The 16366-nt window shown below is 41.7% G+C and overlaps 1 protein-coding gene and 1 non-coding gene across 6 annotated transcripts in view; both read right to left on the bottom strand.

Annotated features, from left to right (window-relative positions):
* Nucleotides 1–16366, bottom strand: part of CCAR1 (cell division cycle and apoptosis regulator 1) — a 31790-nt gene that overhangs the window by 8764 nt on the left and 6660 nt on the right. For 2 of the 5 annotated variants that reach the window (XM_048505526.1, XM_048505525.1), the window contains exons 3-17: nucleotides 13084–13256; nucleotides 12311–12355; nucleotides 11368–11400; nucleotides 9651–9844; nucleotides 9199–9313; nucleotides 8919–9111; nucleotides 7918–8047; nucleotides 7524–7685; nucleotides 6136–6361; nucleotides 4762–4875; nucleotides 3672–3838; nucleotides 2764–2974; nucleotides 1843–1926; nucleotides 1377–1562; nucleotides 168–359 (exon numbers count right to left, since the gene is read on the bottom strand). In XM_048505526.1, the coding sequence (XP_048361483.1) occupies nucleotides 168–359; nucleotides 1377–1562; nucleotides 1843–1926; nucleotides 2764–2974; nucleotides 3672–3838; nucleotides 4762–4875; nucleotides 6136–6361; nucleotides 7524–7685; nucleotides 7918–8047; nucleotides 8919–9111; nucleotides 9199–9313; nucleotides 9651–9844; nucleotides 11368–11400; nucleotides 12311–12355; nucleotides 13084–13256 (2225 nt within the window). The remainder of the gene's footprint in view (nucleotides 1–167; nucleotides 360–1376; nucleotides 1563–1842; nucleotides 1927–2763; nucleotides 2975–3671; nucleotides 3839–4761; nucleotides 4876–6135; nucleotides 6362–7523; nucleotides 7686–7917; nucleotides 8048–8918; nucleotides 9112–9198; nucleotides 9314–9650; nucleotides 9845–11367; nucleotides 11401–12310; nucleotides 12356–13083; nucleotides 13257–16366) is intronic. The other 3 variants (XM_048505529.1, XM_048505528.1, XM_048505530.1) reach the window with 3 other exon arrangements.
* On the bottom strand, nucleotides 4020–4081 carry LOC125438674. Its single transcript, XR_007245378.1, has one exon. It is a non-coding gene; the product is annotated as a small nucleolar RNA SNORD98 (small nucleolar RNA).

The following is a 16366-nucleotide window of genomic DNA, read 5'->3' as shown; positions in this document are numbered from 1 at the left end:
CATTATCACTGTAATTTTAGCCAGTCTTAACAGGCAGGTGAAGTTTAACCGTTCATGACCTGACTTTTTTTTTCTTACACTTACTAACTTCAGCTAAGCAAGTGGAAAACAAATCAGTAAAGCGGACTGCAAAAATATTCAGGGAAGTTATGCAAAGACATTATTACCTCAAAGGAATGCTCTTTGTTATCTTCCAGTCTGTAGTCCAAAAGAACACTAAGGGACATAATACTGCAGTCGAATTTTCCACTTTTCGCTGCCCAGTTGGGATGCACAATGATTGCGGGCTCATCAGGCAAGATGTATCTTCTCTCTCGCCGCTGGCGTTCCACTTCCTCTAAACGTTTCCTTTCTTCTTCCTAAGCAGTTGGGAAGCCAATTTTAAAGCAGGAACTTCAGATGATACCAAAGTCTCAGTCTAGATGCTTACTCTTCACTGCCCATTGCTCCCTTCCCCTATGCAGGTGACATCACATATGACGTGGTGTCTAGGCAGCCAACAGAGGAAAGAACCTGAACACAAGTTCAGATCTCCACTTAGCCATAAAGCAAATTGGGGGAGTGCCCTTTTGTCCCACTCTGAGGGGTAAGATTATTGCCCTGACCTGCTAGCCCAGGCTAGCCTGAGCTTATCAGATCTCAGAAGCTAAGCAGGGTCAGTCCTGATTAGTATTTTGACAGGAGAACATGAAGGAAGTCCAGGGTTGCAATGGCAAACCACCTCTGACGTCTCTTGCCTTGAAAACCCAACTGAGCCACTGTAAATTGTCAGTGACTTGACAAGGGAAAAAGGGTTATAAATATTGTTTTGTCATTTGCATGTTGCAAGGGAAGGCAGTGCTGGTCTTCCATGAAGCACAGACCTGGTAAATGTCCTGAATCAAGGGCAAGTTAAATGGCTAGTAAATCTGTTTAAACACAAGTGCATCTGTAATGCTCTTTCCAGAGAGGAGGAGCATAAAAACAAGGGTGTACCTACTACACGCTTGTCTTTTAGCTAAATATATCTCAAAGGATGCTGATGTTGCCAGAACTGAAGCCTCAAGAGTAGTACTGAAAGTGGTTAGGACAACTGGTTCCATCACCTCCCTGGGTATTGGGAAACACGTGAGTGGGAAGGAAATACTCCCATTAACCCAGCCTTGTGTTACTTTCATCCAGCGGAGTGAAACAGCCATGGGGAAAGAACACCTCATGCCAACAATGTGTGAGTTGATAGATGATTTTAAAAATTAAATTTAAATAAACACTAAATCAAAATTCACACCCCTCAGATAGTGAACATTTCCTCTCCTGCACCTCTCTGACATTCAGCTTAACTACCAACTAACATTTATACCATGTTTTGTAGTCAAGTAAAATTGCCAGACATCCACCTCTTTGTCATCTTCAGATTTCCTCTCTTCTTCCTCTTCATCTTCTTTTTCAGACTTCTCCAATTCTTTCTGTTCTTCTTTTTGCTCCTCCACTTTCAGCTGCTTTGTTAGCCGGGCTATCAGCTGGGATTTCAGACCCTTTGAGCTAAGATTTCGACTTTCTAATTCCTTGCGTAGGTCATTAACCTAGTCGGTAAAGTAGTACACAGTGGCTATTCAATGAATAAGTATATATGTTACTCCACAAAATTCTGAACTATATGGTTCACATACTCCTTTGTCAACTTCTGAAACAGTAAAGTCTTTCAAAGTGCATGCTTCGTTATCATCCAATAGTTTAATTTAACCATAACTGTCAAGGATTTCTCTTATGAAAGCACGGTACACTACTCGATAAAAATCAGCATGGTAGTATTTGATCACATCCTCAGGGCTGTCATTTAAACACTTTTAAAACAGAGGTTACCTTCATCGCCTTTGGATCAAGTTTTGACCAATGAGTAGGAGTTGAAATTTCTTTCGCTTCCCCATCATCCTTTTCCTCTTCATCCTGAACAATGAAATAAAGACATTGCCCTTTAGAAACCTTAAAAAGTAGAAGGGTTTTTTTGACTTAAATTCTGCTGCTGATCTGGGCAAGGTCACAACTGTTTCATCAGACAGTCTTCTCCTAAAGTTGCCATTTCAACAAAGTCACAAGCACACAGTCTACTACTTTATAATGGATCACAGTACCTCTCTCATCAGCCAATAATAGTCATCTCTGTGAAACACAAAAGGGTGATAAACAACAACACAAAGGACATCAGGGACACACACACACTGCTGGTCACCTCTAACCACACAGTGTGTGACCTTCCCCAGTTTTTCAAACCACCCAATACAGTCCTCATTTTGTTAAGACCTTTTACATGTATCAAGATGCCAATCAGCCACATAGCCTAAAAAAACTAGGTTATTTTAAATGGCTTCTCTATTTCCAATCATCACTTAAAAAAAAAAAGGCTAACACATACGGGAGAAAACTGAGAAGTTTTGTCAAATGGCAAAAATGCTGAAGACAACTTTTAAAACTGAATCTCACTCAACAACTGGTCCCAGATTCCAGCAACTAGTTCTAAGATCAGATGCACGATGATGCAGGCATCGAGTGCACGATTTAAAGGTCCACTTGCAGTATCAGCACACGCTTTTTAAGTTAGTCTGCTAGCCGCAACCAGATAACAACAACAAGGATTCTACACTGCTGAAAGCTGGTTTACCAGTCCTTGTTACCAGTTATGTTCCTCCTATGTATGTTTGTTGTGTAGCATGTGGTGTGCGTTTTGTGCCTGTGTTCCTGTGCCTGTGAGAAGCAGAAATAGAAAAAGGGATTAGCGTTCAGTGCCTGTTCTCCATCAGCCTCCTTGCGTTCCCCCTGAAGCTTCTCGACCAGCTGCTGCTTGTATCCTCGGGAGAGGGTTTCCCACTCTGAGCGGGTGGGAAGGCAATGCCAAACATCCGGGAAAAATAAAACCACTGTCTCCACATGAGCTGGAACCGTACGCCCCTTGTGGGTCTCCTCAGGGCGATGGTAGCGAATCTCTGCAAAACGGTACCTGTTGCAAGGGAAGAAGCATGTTGGAAAAAAAATTCTACAACACATTTTTATAGAGCCTAGATCACTGTAGCACATCAAGTAAAGAAACTTTGCTGCGACAACCTGAATTTTTTCTAAAGAAAAAAAAACGAAAGCCATATGTTCTCTTTTGGAAATTCCTGAAATCTACTCCACAATCAGTAAGGAATGATTGAAATATTAACTGCTGAAGGTGGTGAACCACACCCTTTGCATTAAAGTGTGTTGACTGTTATAAAAAAGGGGAAGGATCTTAATTTTTAGAGTTTAATGCACAGCAGTGCTTCATTTTGCACACTGTCATTCAATACATTAAGTAGTAAATCCACCAAGAGAAAATATGGCTGTCCAAAACATCTATTTATAAAACGAGAATAATGAAATGAAGTTCTCTTGACGATCTTCTCCAGCTATGCGTGAAATGAAAAATATTTTAACATACAGGCATTGCAAAATGTAAAACAATAGCATAATTTTAATATTCGCTGTCCTTCAAACCTTTTGGCACCAAATCACATTTGTGTTGCCCACTAGTGTATCACTCTGAGAAGTTTACCTGCATGACTACTGATTGCTGATGAAGAAAGAAAGAGGCTGGTTTGCCAGGTAACACCTTCATGAGGGTTTTAAACATGCATCAATTTTTCCAGGATATTTTTTGAGAATATGATACGTACCACTGCGTGCAAACACTCAAGTCAATCCCTGTAAGAGCTCTGCAACAACGGATAGCTGTTTTAATCAGCACAGAGGGGTCCTTCTCCGGGTCAGGTCCATCCAGGGAGGGAGACCAATGTCCTCCTACAGCCATGGCTTCATCTTTACCTTTCATACCCACTAAAAACTAGACAAGAAAAGGCTCTTTTACATTTCTCTGCCGGGATGGGGGGAGGTTATCAGAGTTGCAGGAACACTGCCCGAAGCATTAAAATTACACACACCTTACTTTCCCCCCATTTACAAGGAGATAAAACTATGACAAGCTGTTAGCCTAAAATCTGCAAGCGAAAGTCTTGCTCCAGAAAGAGTTCAGCTTGGTTTATCCACAGCACATTCAGTAATGGAATAGGTTTAGACATCATCACTCATTCTGTTTTTGCAAGACTTCCACTAAAGCTCTGTAACTGTGTTAGTACATGCAGCAAAAATGTAAAAGCTGTTCACAAATATCCATGCAGTAAAATATCAGAAATACCAAATTATTTTCAAAGTTCCATGTAAATGTTGACAAAGTCGAGTAATTTAAACGTCCCTAGAGATACCATGGCACCTTAAACAGTAACATTCTGTTAGTTTCAATTGACTTAATTCTACTTAGTTTCTGAAACAAAGTATGCTGTTTTCTCAATTTGATGCAATTTGCTCTCAGGAGTGCCTGTGAGTTGGAAGCCTACAAGAGTGAAAGTCACTCTAACTCACCCCCTGCCTCCGCTTTGGGGGACATTTGCAGACAGAAAAGGTAGAATTGATGACAGACAGTAGTACGTACACACATACACTTTTCGCCAGAACAGAAGTGCCTTTTGTTCATGCAGTGGCATCGTTCTGGAAACACCTGATGCTGTAAAAACTGCTGGAACTTATCAGATGTGACTCAGTAATCTGCATGGAAGACCACTGACAGCTCCGTAAGATCTGAGACAACACTTTATTGATAAAAATGTTAATACAGGGATATGATGTCCTCAGTTGGAACACTGTATGTAAGAACTGCATGGACTTATAGCAAAGGGTTTTTGTTTTTTAGCTAGAAACACTTATTTTTACCTTTATAAGTCTAGCAGGATGCTGAAACCCATCCCGAACCTCTTGAGGATCTTCAGCGAGGGCACATGATTTATGAAAGAGATCTTCCATGCTAGGACTTGCCATGAGCATCACCTGTTAATGCAGGAAGAAACAACGGATAAGTTAAATCCAGATGGGTAGCCAAGTCTGCAGCAGCAAAATAAGCCACAGTTCCAATGGCACTCTAAAGACTAACACAATTTATTCAGCATGAGCGTCCTTGAATCAGAGGAGCAGATGAAGTGAGTTCCAATCTACAAAAGTTTCTGCTGCAATACATGTTAGTCTTTAAGGTGCTGCTGGACTCCTATTTATTGTATTGAAGATGAAGGAGGAGACTCAAAGGGGCTTACAAACTCCTTTCCCTTCCTCTCCCCACAACAGGCACCTTGTGAGGTAGCTGGGGCTGAGAGAGTTTGAAGAGAACTGTGGCTAGCCCAAGGTCACCAGCAGGCTTCATGTGTAAGAGCAGGGAAACAAATCCAGTTCACCAGATAAGAGCCCGCCATTCATGAAGAGGAGTATGGACTCAAACCCAGTTCTCCAGATCAGATTCCACTACTCCTAACCACACTTGCTCTCTATTGTGATGTGGATAAACCATGTATAAAAGATTAACCTCTATCAGACATTGGGATGAGTGCAAAGAACCACAGAGCTCTACTGAAGCAAAAGATTTTTATTCCCTGCTAGACTTTTTCAGCACCCCATCCCCCAAACTTCTCCTGAAGACAAGTGGACTGTCGAATGCAGCATGAGATGCAATCGGTGGGGTGGGGAGGACTGCAGCTCAAGTGGAAAAACACTGACACACCTGCAAGGTCATCTCTGTATGTAACACACCATGAACTTAGTTTGTTCTGCTGAGTTTAGAAGGGTCACTCCTATGCACAAAGGGTTTAAAAAAGAGACCCAGATGTTTGGAAGAGTAAAGCATCTCAGAACCTTCAGTGGCTTTCTCTCTTCTTGGTTGACTGCTAATAGCCTCTTGCTTGCCCAAAGCACAAATTATGTCCAAGTAGAAATATCAGGGCAAATGCTATTCAGCCTTCATATGGATGCTGAAATGCTAGTTATGTGTCACAATAACTATCAAAGATCCACTGAAAGTAGAGCAGGGGTAGGGAACCTGCGGCTCTCCAGATGTTCAGGAACTACAATTCCCATCAGCCTCTGTCAGCATGGCCAATTGGCCATGCTGGTAGGGGCTGATGGGAATTGTAGTTCCTGAACATCTGGAGAGCCGCAGGTTCCCTATCCCTGAAGTAGAGGAATCAAAAGAATACTTCTAGGAGATTACTCTATCTTTCAAAGCTTCTATGCAAGAAGTGGTATGGAGGATATTTTACATACCTTGGCACTGTACAGATGATCAGCATCTGGGGGATCCAGAACAGCACAGTTTTTATCCAGAGGATCTACCTCTCTATGCATCACATAGAAATTGCAGTAGTTGCCCAGCTGAAATGGCCTCGACATTGGAAAAGCATCCACCCAGGTAAACTGAGCATCAAAGAAGTCACTGGGAATGTACAAGTTCTGATAACGCCGTCTCAGTTCCATCATATCACAACTAAGGCTTTAAACAATAAGAACATATATTTTACAAGAGATCTGAGGGTGAAAAAGTTTGGCCTCAGCAATATTTTACAAATATTTTTTGTGTCACGGTGAACAAAAAACAAAACTATTAAATTTGTATCCCGTGTAAATACTATTAAGCAACTGGAACTCCCTAAACTTGAAAGTTCATCACGCAAAGTATTCTGTAAACCCAAACCAACTAGCCATTGTTTTAACCAGACACCAGTGCTCCCCAGGAAATTTACTTCAGGGTCAGTTATTTCTTCAGCCCTGACCTGGATATCTCTAGGCTAGGCTGATCTCATCAGATCTCAGAAGCTAAGCAGGGTTGGCCCTTGTTAGAATTTGGATGGGCAGCCTCCAAGAACTTCCAGGGTTCAGGCAATGGCAAACCACATCCAAATGTTTCTTGCCTTGAAAACCTAACGGGATGAGCCAGCTTTGACTTGACAGTGCGTGCACACACAAACCTACACTGTTCCTCCAAAAGTTCATATCACTAGCTATGTCCACCATGAGATATGGCTATGACAGACAAAAGCTGCCACCTCTCCTTTGCTGACAACATTCAAACCACAGTAATACGGGCTTGTTATATCTTGAGCATATCTTGTATTAAAGTAGCAAGGAGAGAAGTTTGCAACCCATACAAATGAAAACTCCCTTTTCATGGGCATCTGCATTCTCCACACACTTTTAGGCCTAAGGGGTCTTAAAACATGCTTAAAAAATGAAAATCAAAATTTTCAACAAGCTGAATTGTGCTCCCAAACTTCACACCAGTCATACAATAGCACAATATACATGAATTTGCCCCTTCAATATTTATCCTGTCTAAAGGTATCTCCATGATGTTTACAAATACCATGGTGATAGGGATTCTACAGCCATAATTTAACACACACATGACTCACCCCCTTAATTGCCTGAACAGCATAATTTAGATCGCACTGCTACATAATGTATATGGGAAGGAAAGCCAATTACCAATAAAACAGTGTATGCATAATGTGCATCAAAAAGGCAAGAGACTCAAAGCATACAGTTTTGTACTTCTTAACTGTCCATTGATTTGATTTGTCCCACGTACACATATTTTATGGCTGAGAAGTTCTTTCCATACATAAATACAAAAACTTAGTTGATAAATTACATACCAGTCTAATGAAAACTTGGAAAACTGGACCGTGTAACGGGGCACAACTCGCCGAGGTCTTCGAGGGGATCTTTCCCTCTCTCGTCGAGGTGATCTCTCTCTAGAGCGTTTTCTCTGGGGTGATCTTTCACGTGACCTACGCCTTTCACGTTCTCTTTCACGACTTAACCGTATATGAAATATAAATGTCTCGTTATAGCCTCTGCAGCGTTATGAACACAGAGTTGATAACCTATTTCTCTAAAACCAACAGCAGTAAGCACCAATTAATACAGAATTTATCATTTTGTTACAGTACTTTAAAAATGGGCAGTATTTAAATTCAAACTTCAAAAGTTTATCTTTCATTCCTTCTAGTATGCATAGAAAAATGGAGTAGAATTATTAAATCACACCTTCTGTCATCTTTTCTGTTAGCCATGGGGTCTCCCCTCTCATTTCGCCCAGAAAACCTGGGTGGCGGATCTAGTCTTCGTGCCGGCGGAGGTTGTGAAACAATTCGAACAGGGGGCTGTAGCAAACCAGCTAGAAAAAGAAACCCCACATGCTTTAAAGCTTTCCCAATATCATTAACCCAACTACAAAAGAACATATTTGCTAAATGATTAACATTTTTTCCCAACAGTGGAACAGGTACCCCAATATTTACACAATAATGACTGTGACAACAATCTAATGACCAAATGACAGCAGTCGGCATAAGAAGCAGAATATTCAGTCTAATGAAATGCCTTTATTTCTCTTTTCAGATTGTATAGGCTTCTGTGTTTAAATTACACATCTTAAAACTATATTCATCAGGATGTTTTTTACTAGAGGTACAGGTTTTCTTCTTCCATGAAACCTGCAGCAATATGATACCATCATTTCATAAAAATACTGCTGTTTATTTTTACCACCATGCCACACTTCATATGGTAAACAAGTTTGCCCCTCTAGCATATGTTCAGGGCATGGAAACAGCCTACAAGTGTGAGACTATAATTTCAAATGCAGACTAGTAAAAAGGAAGCGCCCACCAATCCACCACTAAGACACCATGGAAACTATGCAACTCACTAGGAAATGTCAAAAGGTCTATATCTATTCTGAAACCATCTTATCAGTGACACTAAACCAAATTTGGCTCTCATGCCGTTTAATTTTTTAGGAAGGCCACAGCTGCAAATGGTAAACTCTCACAAAAACAATGGTCCACAAGAGAACCTTATTTCCTAGACACTTTAGTAGTCCTGTTGTTCTACATGCTTTCTCTAGACAATGACAACACAAAGTACAGGCAACAAAGCCTTCAGCCACTTACATTCTTGTGCGTTTTATGCAAATTTGAATGCTTCAACAAGACTTCAGTTGTTAACAGAAGACAATACAGGTTACATTTTAAGGGAATGAATACCTTTCTGCTGTGGCTGCTGCAGCAAAGGCTGAGGTTGTGTCTGAAGCAAAGGCGTTATAGAAGCCGCAGATATTTGTGCCTGCAGCAGCGACTGTGGTTGCGGCTGTGCCTGAACGCTGAATGCCGTCTGCTGCGCAATGGGCTGAAGCACAGGTGGAGGGGTCTTGAGTAAAGGCTGGGTTTGAGTCTGGTTCTAGGGAGGAAACAAGGGAATGTGCCTCGTGAGTGAGCTTCATGCTAAAAGGTGCCAAGAGGAGGCAGAGAAAGCAGCTGAACATACTTGATTTGGTAGCGTCTGAATCCTCTGTGCATTCCATTTGAAAGGCATGTTGGGGTTATATGTTGCTTCCACCAACACTCTGTCTCCTGCTTGAGGAGTCTTCCCTTTAACAGCACTGCACAATGTTAAAAAACAGTCACACTGTTAGAAGACTGGGCCCATCAGCTTCACTACAGAAGCTTCAGAAAAATTGTTAAACAAGAACAGGATTAATCTCAGGCTTTTAGACTATACAAGACAAACAACTCCCTCCACCACAACAACCCCCTAGTCCGCAACAGAGGAGCATTACTGGCCTGTCTTACAGACTTCTTGTAAGGATCAAGAACATGAAGCACTTAAGGAAAAGGACCATGGAACGACCATTTCGGGCTCTGCCAATGATGAAAGGGCCTGTAGCACATTTGTACAGCACTGCCCGAAATTGTCTGCAGGCAGCAGAATCGACTTACCTGAGCTGAAAGAAGACATCTTCGTCGACAAAGCCAAACGTGTCATGCAGCTTGGTCACCACCCCGGTAAAAACACGCTGCTTCTGGGGCTGGGTCTGCTGCTGGCTTGACCGTGGCGCTGGGTAAGAAACAGTGATCTGCGCTGCTGGCTGAGGAGTAGACAGGCTGAGACTCGTGGGCAGTGCCACCGCCGGCTGCGTGCAGAACGGAAAAGGAAACAACGTGAGAACAAACGTGGCTCTTGAAAAAAGATAGGGACGAGAAGAAACATTTTGAACAAAAGGCATAACACGAAAAATGACAGTAATATTAGGACGGGTGGAGAAAAAAAATCCACGCTACAGCTTTATAGCCAACTGTAACTGCACTTTTGCTGCTTCATCAATCCGCCTAAAATTCTCTGCAAACTGCTGGCTTGCTTATATTTTTATAAACAAATAGGAAAGACTTGTACACCCAAGTGTATTGTTTTTAGATATGTGTACCCCACTTTTCTCCATAAAGTGGCTTATTAACACTGTTGTCATCACCTCCACTTTAGCCTCACAATAATCAGCCTGTGAGGTATAACTGGACCACAGTCAGCCAGGGAGCCTCCATGGTAGGAGTGGGGAATCAAACCTGTGAATCTCAGATCAGTCTGACACCCTAGCCATTCTATCACACTGCCTCCCAGTAAAAGTTCCATGTGCATATCATAATACAGAAAGTTTAGGACCAGCACACATTTTAAAATAGAGGTTCAAGGAGTTTTTTAAAAAGTCAAATCAAATATTTATTGCCTTTTGGATGTAGGATGTTGGTGTTAATTACTGAAGCCCCCTACATCCAACAGTATTTTGTCGACAAGACACTCTCAGATCGTAGGAAATTCATACTATTCTGTATTTCCAGGATATTCACAGGATCCAACCCATCATTTCCCTTCTGAAGGACCAAAGGCAAAAACATACTCTGGAGTTTTCAAACTTAAAAGCAGGTTGCTTGGGGGAAATAACTTTTTGTTCATCATTGTTCCAATTATTTTTGTATTATGAGAAACATCTTCAAGTTACTATACTCTGTTCCACAAAAAGATGATAGTATAGTCAGTGAGGTGCAGCAATTGAAAAAATTGTATTCTCTCGCATTAGAATATAGCCCCAAACAAATATGAAAATTATCATTGATTTTTACATGTTGCCTGTCAAAAGCATTATTTTGTGCATTACTGAACATGGTACTTTGATACAAGAGCATTTATAATTGATTGAACCACTTTCAAAAGGGTGGAGGAACAGAGCTAGGTAGGCACTAGGACCCAGGCAGAACATTCTATAACAAAGAAGATCCAGCGTGCTTTGTTCTGTGGTGGAGGAATATACAACCCTAGTATCATCTTTTTCCCCCACAGAGTATATATTCTATCAAGTCTGCCATCTTAAGCAGACATACTTAAAAATAAATTCCATGCTGAGAATTAGCCTATAAATGACTAAGAACTATAACAGACATATTCCTTCTAAAACTCAGTCAGAAGGAATGATTACTCTTTAGAAGGAAACTTTTCCTTTGAAGAAATGTACTCTTAGGTTCCATGTGAAAGCAACATAACAACAAACGTATATTATACATGCAAATAAACAGAAGGGTTATTATGTTTTAAGAATTTTAAATACGGCAAAGCTGCAAAAATGTGGGTTGAAGACTCATAGAGATCACATTTAGAACAACTAACCTGAGTTAAAAGAGTTTGTTGAGGTTGCTGCAACTTAAAAAATAAGATCATGAATTAGTTTTTAAACACTCTGCAATTCTGTTCTCTTTAACTGCAATTCAGCATTTATAAAGTTCAAAGAAAATATGTCAAATGTACTCATAACCATTATGCCTGTATTCAAGAATTCTGTAGGCTGACATCAGTGCCTACTTTTGCAAATCATCTAACATTGTCATTTTATTCATCTGGGCTATGACATACCCTGCCAATAAAAGACTTTTCCAGGCAAAAAACTGCAAATAAAAGATTTCAGCACAAATTTTAACCCAAAAAGAAAAAAAAAACCCAAAACAGCTTTTTAAAATTCCAAGTACAAAAAGTCTTAGATCTAGTATGGAAAAACTGGAAAAACAGACTAATTAATTTTTTAAAAGCCTCACAAAAATGTTACTTTTTATGTCCTACAGTACTTTTTTGTACTTGGGAAAAAACATATTTCTGTAGCTCTTCTTCCCTATGTAAATCACAAACAAATGAGTTTGTAAATTAAAAATTATTTGCATGGGACAAGAACAGATGAGTCATAAAGTGAGAGGACCAACATCTCTCAAAAGCCAGGGAAAGAATCAAAGAATAAGAGTAATTCAGTCTGATGAAATGATACCTATGTAATACTATTGCAGTACAATGGTGCTAACTGAATTTCACAGCGGGCTAACAAAATGACTATGAAGCTAGTTCACAATTTGTAGACACATGGAGAGCAAGTACTGCTGAGAACAAAATGGGGAAAGATATTCCTTAGTTTCTACATTCAGGGGTTTTACACAAGACTAAATTAATTTGCGGGGGGAAAGCTGCTACATTCCTGATGATTAATTTCTTGGTTTGGATGAGAGGAATTCACAGTCAAGACAATTACTGATTAGGATACTGACAACGTTAAGAAGTTAAAACAAACCTGCTGTTGTACACTATAGAGGGTCTGCTGAGGTTGTGAATACTGCTGAAAAAAATACAAAATCAGGATGATTGGTAACTAGAAATTATTAGTGGAAAAGAAATAAATTCTGAATATTTTCCCATAAATATTATACAACTGAATGATACAGTGTTTTAGATAAACCCTGAGCTTGAGCTCAGATTTTAAAAAATGCCATACTGCGGGGCTAGATTATGAAAGATATTTCTGCAAACTTGGGAAAATCTGAGTTTTGCAAAACAGATCCCAAAAGTTAAAGTGGGGGGCTGCTCCCCACAATGGAAAGCCTATGTCAAGATCATAGTTGGCATTATGGAGTTTCCTAGCAGTGCATTTTGTAAAAAGTAGCAAGTAGTGGTCAGGAGGAGGACTATATTTCCAGTTGTCCTCATTTATACAGTCTGTTTTAAGGGAAAACCTATTTTGAAAACTCAGTTTTCACCTCCAAAATGCTAGTGTGTGAAATATGGCCAATATGATAAATAAATAGCCTTTGTCTCCAATAAAAGGATATACATACATCTGTGAAGGTAAATTACAAAACCAAAAATGCAGGATAATTAGCCAAATGACACTAGCAATTCCAGGGAAAAAAGAAATCCTAGAAGAAAGGTGCTGTACAAAAACTAGAGATTTATTTGTTACGGATGCAGTAGTGAAGTGACTTGATCAACATTTTAAAAATCTTTAGCAGATTAATGTTATTTGCTTCACAGTGTCATCACTGACAGCATGCAGTCAGTTCCCTTTACCTGCTGTAATGCGGCGGCAGCAGCTGCAGCCTGTTGTTGCAAAGCAGCTGTCTGAGTGAGCTGATAATTCGTTGGAGTCTGAGTAGTGAGGCCTGCCGCCGCCAATGCTGTTTGTTGGGTATATATGGTGGGAGATGCCCCAAGTAAGGAGGGTTGCTGAACACCAAGAGCAGCTGAAATCACAAGAGTGGAACGTTAGGACATCTGAAGCTGCAGGTAGTAAAATATCACACCTGAACACTGATCTCAACAGCGAGTTCCAGTTGACCAACACGTCCTTCTTCCAGCACCCAGGACAAGTACTTTCAAGCATTCTAAGAGCTGCTGATAGAATATGGACAATTTCATGTATACGCAAGCAATACTTTGGTTCTCATTTACCACAAGAGACTCAATGCACATAGCCCTGACAAGACAGGACTTATAAGGTGGGGAAAGATGAAGCTCACTAGCAAAGCACATGCTCTGCAAGCAGAAGGTCCCAGAGTCAACATCTACAGACCAGTTAAGGCAGTGGTGGCGAATCTATAGCACGCGTGCCAGAGGTGGCACTCAGAGCCCTCTCTGTGGGCACGCACGCATAGAGTTCATCATGTGGGGGGCAGAAAATGCCACCCCACACACACATCCAGGCTTGTCTGGGCTGCTGGGCACGATGTGCGCGCACCGTGGCGAACAGGGAGGACTCGACTGGCAGGCCTGGTGCCTGTGCTCTGGGTGGCTGCTACCCAAAGTGGGGGCAGAGGCAGAGGAGGCGGAGATGCTAGAGAGGTGCAGAGCGGAGCCAACCGTTTTTTCTAAACTAAAACCTCAGTATTCAGGTTAAATTGCTGTTGGCACTTTTGCGATAAATTAGTGGGTTTTGGGTTGCAATTTGGGCACTCGGTCTCAAAAAAGTTCGCTATCACAGAGTTAAGGGATCTCAAGAAGCAGAAGTTGGCAAAGACCTTTTCCTTCTTGAGACTCTGCCAGAGTAGTAAAAACTGAGCTAAATGGACCAACGGTCTGACCCATAAGGAAGCTTCATACAGTTGCGAAACTAACAAATATCTAAATGGGTATTATGCACATTGGTAAGAAAACTGCAGCATATTTCTTCTCAACGTATTTTGTCACCTGCCCCTCCTGCACAAGATTTCAGGTCCTTTCTAGATAACTTGAGCCACTGGACTGGACAACACAGTCTACAGACAGACAGGGAAGGAGGGAGGCTGGCAGGCACACACACACACAGTGTAATTTCAATATCTCATGCGCTTGTTTGTAGGAATACCACTGGATAAAGCCAAATGTACCTGGCTCTTTAGCTTAAGAAAAAGCATAAGGCCCTTTGAGAATTTTTTGGTAGCATCTCAAACTGTTCTGAAGTTGGTTATCATTTCTGTGTTACTGTTGCTTAGTTTGTCCTAATTATCACTGCTCTGCATGCAGTGACATTTCTGCTTTAACTCAATGTTCTCTCTCTATGGGGAGCCCCAACAGCTTGCAACAAGACATTCATACCTAAATGGTCCAAAGTATCTCAGGCACTGGTTTCCCCAAGAACTATAGAAAAGCCAAATATCCCAATTACTCAATATCTTGCTGCCAGTTAACCATCTATAAAAGCTTGCACTGAAGCATTCAATCTTAAAAGGTGAGAAAATTTCTGTCTTAAAGTAGATGGGAAAAAGACAGCATGAAAAAAACCATAGTTGCACTTACCTGTAACTGCTGGTCATTGAGGTTTTCAGTGCAGGCATACATTGGGTCTATGCCTCCATGCAGGTCTGCCAATCGAAAGATTTTTCCTAGTTCCACAGCTAGGGAGGGGGTGCCCATCCCATCCGGCTCAAAACACATGAGTTTTTCTCTCCAAGAGTCACATATATGGGATGAAGAAGCCTCCCACCCCACCCCCAGTTTCTGCTTTGCCACTGGAGACCTCTGCATTACCAGGTAGCATAAGAGCTCACAGCAGAGCAGGAGGGAGAATATGTGTGTCTGCATCAAAGACCTCAATTAACAACAGTTACAGGTAAGTGCAACTCTGTTTTCAGTTTCCGCCTTCAGCTGCAGTCCCACACTGAGAGTTTAACAAGCTGACTGACTGAGGTAGGGCAACACTCTCATTGAAACAGTGCATGTAGAACTGCTCTGCCCACTTCTGTGTCTTTCCCCGGCTGCCTGTCCAAGGAATAGTGTTTCACAAAGGGGTTCTCTGTTGCCAAGTTGCAGCCTTGTGTTATGTCTTCAAGGGAACTCTGTGATGGAATGCGGCTGATGAGCCCCACACTCTGGTCAAGTGTGTCTTCACCTCCCGTGGACACTCCACACCTGCAGACTGGTAACACTTGTTAACAGCTAACATCATGCACCGGGCAATACTGGGCTGGGGCTGCCTTGCCATTCTTTGGGCCCCAACAGCAAATGAACAGATAATTTTGCCATTTCAGTTGGAATGTGACTTCCATCAATAATGGGTTGCATGTGGCCCACAAGCAGAAGAGGGCTGCTTTTCTGAAATCTCTCACAGCAAACAGATCAAGCTCTTGAAGATAGGCCTGAGGTAAGTCCAGTTGTGGATGGTGACATAAGATCTGCTCAGCTTGTCTGCCCACATATTTCTGATTCCTGTTGTGCTGTCTCAGTTGGAAGCTCTGTTTGGGGGCCATTGAGGGAAAAACCCCAAATGATTTGGCCAACTGTCTGTTCTTTTTGAGGTCTGACATTGTATCATTGGTTGTCTCTAAAAACAAAGAAGTGCCTTCAAAATGTCGGTTTTCCATCTCTCACATGGCCTCCTGGGGAAGGGCTGTACTGCGAAGCCGTAAGTGCGTCCTGATTATCACAGCCACGGCCCTTGCAGATGTGTCTGCAGCATGTTTTCCAGCTGTTCTCAGACATGAATGGACCCTCTCTGCAGGTCAAGCATATGTGCTCTGGCTTCAGCTGGGTCAGCATCCAAGTGGAGCACCAGCTTTTTGCATAGGAACAACTAGTACCCACCCAAGGCTGTCTGGAAGTTTGTCTCTTTAAAGTTCAGGCTCCCGAGAAATAGGCCTTCCAACCCAGAGAATCCAAGTGCCTGCTCTCCTTATCAGAGCCAAATGGGAGACCAACTTGGGTCTGCTTTGGAGTTCATCAGTGACTGCAGAGGAAGGTGGCAGGTGTGCTAAGACCAAGAATTCCCCTGTATCAGGTTTGGTTCAATAAAGTATTGATCTTCCAAGAGGAGGGTGGTACTGAGGCTGCCTTTTGCCAGATTGGGCCTGAAAGTTCTGAGACTCCTTCAAGTACCAGG

The sequence above is a fragment of the Sphaerodactylus townsendi genome, linkage group LG08 (assembly GCF_021028975.2).
Source record: "Sphaerodactylus townsendi isolate TG3544 linkage group LG08, MPM_Stown_v2.3, whole genome shotgun sequence".
NCBI classification, from domain to species: domain Eukaryota; kingdom Metazoa; phylum Chordata; class Lepidosauria; order Squamata; family Sphaerodactylidae; genus Sphaerodactylus; species Sphaerodactylus townsendi.
Note: the sequence above shows the minus strand (reverse complement) of the source record. Positions and strands in the feature narration are given on the sequence as shown.